Source organism: Tachyglossus aculeatus, chromosome 16 (assembly GCF_015852505.1).
Source record: "Tachyglossus aculeatus isolate mTacAcu1 chromosome 16, mTacAcu1.pri, whole genome shotgun sequence".
Classification (NCBI taxonomy): Eukaryota; Metazoa; Chordata; class Mammalia; order Monotremata; family Tachyglossidae; genus Tachyglossus; species Tachyglossus aculeatus.
Window position 1 is genome coordinate 5,719,489 of NC_052081.1, and position 6,000 is coordinate 5,725,488.

The following is a 6,000-nucleotide window of genomic DNA, read 5'->3' on the forward strand; positions in this document are numbered from 1 at the left end:
TTTGTGACCTTAGGCAAGTCACTTAATTTCTCTGTCCCTCAGTTACTTCATCTGCAAAATAGGAATTAAGACCGAGAGCCCCATGAGGGACTGTGTCCAACTGGATTACCTTGTATCTACCCCAGTGTTTAGAAAAGTGCCTGGCACATAGTAAGTGCTTAACAAATACTATTAAAAAAAAAGTTAACCACGGATAGCTTCCTACCAGTATAGCACAGAGCTCTCTTCGGTTTCTGACAGGAATCATCATTCCATTTGCCTGAGTCGGTGGTTCTGTTTATGTAGATCTCCACACAGTCCTCTTTGGTTTTCTTGTTATTGGGCTCCCCGTCACCCCAGTTTTCTGCTTCCTTGGTGAGAGATTTGTTGGTGCCCACCCAAGTCCAGACCCCGCCAATCTTCCGGATGCCTATCCAATAGTAGCTCTTGCTGTGGGGGATGTTTTCTTCCAGGTACGCAATCTCTCCCTTGTTCTGAATAGCCACCAAATCTGTGTAGTGCTTCTGACAGAACCGCCTCGCATGTTCCCATGGTAGAGGTTTGGAAGAATAATGGTAAGTCCAGCAGTCAACCCCACTCCAGGCCAGGAACTCTAAAAGAATAACATATGATGAGAGTAATAACAATAATAATAATAATAATAATAATAATGAGGCTATTTGTTAAGCACTCCAGGCACTGTACTAAGCCCTGGGGTGAATACAAGCAAATTGGGTTGATGTAGCCCTGGGCCCACATGAGGCTCACAGTCTCAATCCCCATTTTACAGATGAGATAACTGAGGCACAGAGAAGTAAAATGACTTGCCCAAGGTCACACAGCAGACAATTGGAGGAGCTGGGATTAGAACTCACGTGATGCAAGTCCTTTTGTGGTCTGAGCACTTGGATAGCTCAGATGGTTATCATCACCATTGGTATTTAGTGAGCACTGGCTATCTTCACAAACCCAATAGATACCCCAGGACTCAGGTTGAATTTTGCCCACCCTGTTGTATTGTATTCTCCCGAGGGCTTAGTTTGGTGCTCTGCACATAGTTAGCGCTCAGTAAATACCATTGATGATTAATGATGATGATGGGTAGGGAATGTGTCTGTTTGTTGTTATATTGTACTCTCCCAAGCCTTTAGTACAGTGCTCCGCACATGGTAAGCACTCAATAAATTCGATTGAATGAATGAAATGTTGTTGCAGTTGGCAAAACGTTAGTTGCAATTTTAGCTATTAAACAGCTACCTTTTCTATGGGCATTTCTTTCCAATTATAAGTGTGAATTTTATTATTCAGTAAAAGATATTGTAAATAGATTTAAAAAAATGCAAGGGTGAGAAAAAAATCATCCATCCTGTTTTTGCTCTTTCCCTTTTCCCATTTCAGTAACCCATTTTCTTTTATCCCTTTCACTTCTATTTCCCCTGCATTTCTAGCTTTCTCACCCACAGCTTCAAGCATTCCATATCCCCTATAAGCCCAACTAACTACAGCTCCAGGTTGTGTGGAGTTTGTAGCTATTACTCTTAAGGCTTAATAGGATATCATTCTAAGGAGGAGTGAAAAGCAGGGCTTTTTAAAAGAGTACTTGTTAAGTGTTACTATGTGCCAGGCACTGTACAAAGTGCTGGGTAGATGCAAGCTAATCAAGTTGGACACAATCCATGTCCACATGGGGCTCGCAGTATTCATCCTCATCTTATAGATGCGGCACAGAGAAGTGAAGTGACTTGCCCAAGGTCCCCCCAGCAGACAAGTGGTGGAGCCGGGATTGGAACCCAGGTCCTTTTGACTTCCCAGGCCCGTGCTCTATCCACTAGGCCACGCTGCTTCTCTGGGTTACTAGGTTGGCTGCATTAGAGATTCTTAGACGCGTCCGATTTTTTCTCTGTGATTCTCTGTTCCCATTTTTGACCATATGGGCAATTTAGATGGAACGTAGTCCGTACCGGTGGTCTGTTTTTCTTGCAAGGTGGAAGAAAAAAAAATATGGGGTGGGAGGGAGTGCTTGGGGAGTGGGATTTTCCCTTCAAGTCCTTTTCACGTTGAACTCCCACCAGTAAACACCCCAGCTCTAAGAGGATGGCAAATCGGTGTCAGCTCTGAAGCCCCTCAGAATGGAGATTGAGCCTCAGGGATCGGAAAATCCCTAGGCTCATTTCCAAAACGAAGGGCAATAGCAAACATCAATCCCTCCATTCATTCATTCATCCAGCCACATTTATTGCGCGCTTACTGTATGCAGAGCACTGCACTAAGTGCTTGGGAGAGTACAGTATAACATCAAACAGACACAATCCCTGCCCACAACAAGCTTACTGCAGTCTAGAGGGATGAGAGCATGTAGGTCGTTAAACACACCGAAACAGAAGACTGTCAAGAACCACAGCTTTGGAAGATTCCATTGGCCTCCGGGAAAATTCTCAGATTTCCACTTCTTCGGGCCCACTTTTTCGTTCTGCAGGATTAAAAACCAAAAATCATAGGTAGATCATTAGCACTTCCCAAGCCATAGGCTTTGCCCCAGGCAAGAGGAGACTTCAAAAGCCTTCCCAAAGTTAGAATAAAGTAAATATGGGCAAACACACACATACACACCACCACCAGAGCACCTATTAACTCCAAAAGACCCCAAAACAAATTAAATCTATGCTCCCCTTTATGCTTCTCTCTTAATGGGGGAGTTCTAATCACTTTTTTAACTTTAGGCTACTAATCCCCATTCCCACTCATTTTTGATATGTTGAAGTAACAGATATTTAAAATACTATCTTCTTCTGCCCTGTGGCTGCTCTTTTGAAGACCCCACTTATATTTCTGGGTAGTGGTAGTATTTCCTAAAAGGAAATAAAATAATAATGCCCCTAGGGGATTTCCATTTTAAAGAACAAGGTCCATAGTAAAGAATTAAGGTAAAATATAAAACCTCAAACACAAGATTATCCTATTCTAGGGCTGCGCGAAATGATAAGCTTTGATTTCAGCAATCGTACCACGTAGAGATTCTAAATGAACAAACTCTGGAAAAGAAAAGTGTTTATAAATAGAAAACTCATTACAAATGAGCAGACAGTTTTTCCAACATACATGTGAAACATTACCCGCCAAACAACATGCTTTGGCAGGGAATCAAGTGATTGAAATGGTTTAAATCATGTTTTAAATGTTTTAAATTTAAATGTGTGGTGCTCTGCATACCGAGCATGAAGCAGGAATAATTTTGGTCACTTTGAGATGAAGCTGGTTGGTGGAATTGCCCTGGAGATACTTTTAAAAGGAAAAAAAAAAAGCCCTTCCTATACTTATGAGATAGCTTTAAAAAACTGGTTGAAAAAGAACAACTTTTTTTTCCCCAAACCACCATTTATGTTTTCTACCTAGAGATAAACAGGCATCAGCGCCCTGCACACAGTAAGCGCTCAATAAATACGATTGAATGAATCAGTCTATTTTAAAATATGCATCTCTTGAGAATCATTACATATTTTCACTCTTGTTTCTCCCTTCATCCCTTTTGAGAATCCCATCCAAGAGCAAAGATAAGGTAATGAAATCAACTGTAAGATTGAGAAGACCTTGGAATTTGTTCTTTCCATGAGATGTTACCAAGTGGGGCATCTCCCAGGTCTCTCAGGCTTTCCCATTTCTGATCTCGAAACAAATCCCGTTTCACTCTTTGCCACCCTCCTCCTCCTCCTCCTCCTCCACATTCCCGGGAGCCGATGTTTCTCCATCAAAGTTTGGAGACTTTCAGGTGGGAAGGGCTTACCATGATGCTACAGTTTCTACAACAGGTCTCCCTGCAGCCACTCTGCGCTCAGATGCTGGTGCTTCTGGGCTCTTGTCCTCTTTGGCGCAAGTGCTCCGGTGGTGTGCTAGACACACACTGAGCGCTTCTCAGAAACTTAGCTTCTTTTTTTGTTTAACTCCCCACATCCTTCCCAACACCCTCCCTGCACCACTTCCCTGTTATCTGACAGGAAATGTTAGAAAGACCTTTTTTTTTCCTTTTTACCGCAAACCCATTCTTGATTGTGATGACAATTAGTGTCATTATCATTACAAGTGGTGAGGAAAGAGCACGGGGAGTCAGGGCACCTGGGTTCCAATCCTGGCTCTGCCACTTGCCCGCTGTGTGGCCTTGGGCAAGTCACTTCACTTCTCTGCACCTCAGTTTCCTCATCTGTAAAATTGGGGTTCAATAACTTCTCCCTCCTACTTGAACTGTGAGCCCCATGTGGGGCAGGGTCTGTGTCTGACATGATTATCTTGTATCTACCTCAGTGCTAAATACATTGTTTGGTACACAGCGAGTGCTTAAAAAAGCACTATTTTCATAATAATAATAATAATTATGGCATTTATTAAGTGCTTACTATGTGCAAAGCACTGTTCTAAGCGCTGGGGAGTTTACAAGGTGATCAGGCTGTCCCATGGAGGGCTCACAGTCTTAATCCCCATTTTACAGATGAGGTAACAGGCACAGAGAAATTAAGTGACTTGCCCAAGCTAAACATCTGACAATTGGCGGAGCTGGGATTTGAACCCATGACCTCTGACTCCAAAGCCCGTGCTCTTTCCACTGAGCCACACTGCTTCATTATTATTATTATGTGCATTTGACCCTGTTCTACATGGGGCTCAGAATCCAAAAAGTCTGTGGTCATGTGGGACCGAGCTACATAATCGAAGGTGACCCTGCTGAAAGTCAAGAGACATCCACATTTGTCCAGCCTTAGAACAGTGCTTGGCACATAGTAAGCGCTTAACAAATACCATCATTATTATCGAAGGCTGTCCCTTCCATATTGAATACCTGAAATATTCTAAGGCACTTTGGGGAAGCATTCATTCATTCAATCATATTTACTGAGCGCTTACTGTGTGCAGAGCACTGTACTAAGCACTTGGGAAGTACAAGTCGGCAACATATAGAGACGGTCCCTACCCAACAACGGGCTCTCAGTCTAGAAGGGGGAGACAGACAACAAAACAAAACATGTAGACAGAAGCAGTGTGGCCTAATGGAAAGAGCAGGGACCTGGGACTCAGAGGACCTGGGTTCTAATCTCAGCCCTGACACTTGCTGGCTGTGTGAATCAATCAATCAATCGTATTGAGCGCTTACTGTGTGCAGAGCACTGTACTAAGCGCTTGGGAAGTACAAGTTGGCAACATATAGAGACGGTCCCTACCCAACGGTGGGCTCACAGTCTAAAAAGTGAATGTGGGTAAGTCTCTTTCCTCATCTGTAAAATGGCGATGCAAATACTGCTCTGTGAACCTCAAGTGGGCAGGGACTGTATCTGACCTGATTATCGTGTAATTACCTTAGGGCTTAGTACAGTACCTGTCACATAGTAAACACTTAATATGTACTACTATTATTGCTAGTATTTTCTAGTGTCTTGTTCAGTTTGGTCAGCTGTCTCCCCAGCACTTTTTATACCATTACCACACTCAGGCATTCACAACCAACTTTAATTCTTCTGTTTTTGTTCATTTACACATACTACTATTTGAGCAATTACTCCTCCACATGCCCATCTTTCCTTTCCTTTCTTCCTCATTTCTGTAACTGATTTTATTTTGTGCCTGTTTCCTCTGGTAATTGTAAGCTCCTTGAGGGCAGAGATTTTGGGTGCTCAGTATATACCATTGATTGATTTTTTTTTTAATTTTTTAATGGTATTTGTTAAACACTTACTATATACCGGGCACTGTACTAAGTGCTGGAGCAGATACAAGGTAATCAGGTTGGACACAGTCCATGTCCCTCATGGGGCTCCCAGTCTTAAACCCCATTTTGCAGATGAGGGAACTGAGGCCCAGAGTATTGAATTGACTTGCCCAAAGCCACATTACAGACAAATGGCGAAGCCAGGATTAGAATTCAGGACCTTCTGGGCTCTATCTACTATGCCATGCTGCTTCTGTATTTAAACTAGCAGAACGTGTTATGTCAAGGAAATAGAGACATCCCTGAAATCAACAAGATATGGGCACCTT

General features: G+C 42.8%; 1 protein-coding gene across 1 annotated transcript in view; it reads right to left on the reverse strand.

Annotated features, from left to right (window-relative positions):
- The window catches only part of SELL (selectin L), a 28,208-nt gene extending 24,163 nt beyond the window's left edge, over nucleotides 1–4,045 (reverse strand). Inside the window, exons 1-4 of the mRNA XM_038757870.1 lie at nucleotides 4,007–4,045; nucleotides 3,190–3,258; nucleotides 2,311–2,449; nucleotides 206–592 (exon numbers count right to left, since the gene is read on the reverse strand). Of these exons, the coding sequence (XP_038613798.1) occupies nucleotides 206–592; nucleotides 2,311–2,449; nucleotides 3,190–3,258; nucleotides 4,007–4,045 (634 nt within the window). The remainder of the gene's footprint in view (nucleotides 1–205; nucleotides 593–2,310; nucleotides 2,450–3,189; nucleotides 3,259–4,006) is intronic.
- Between the last annotated feature and the right edge of the window lie 1,955 nt (nucleotides 4,046–6,000).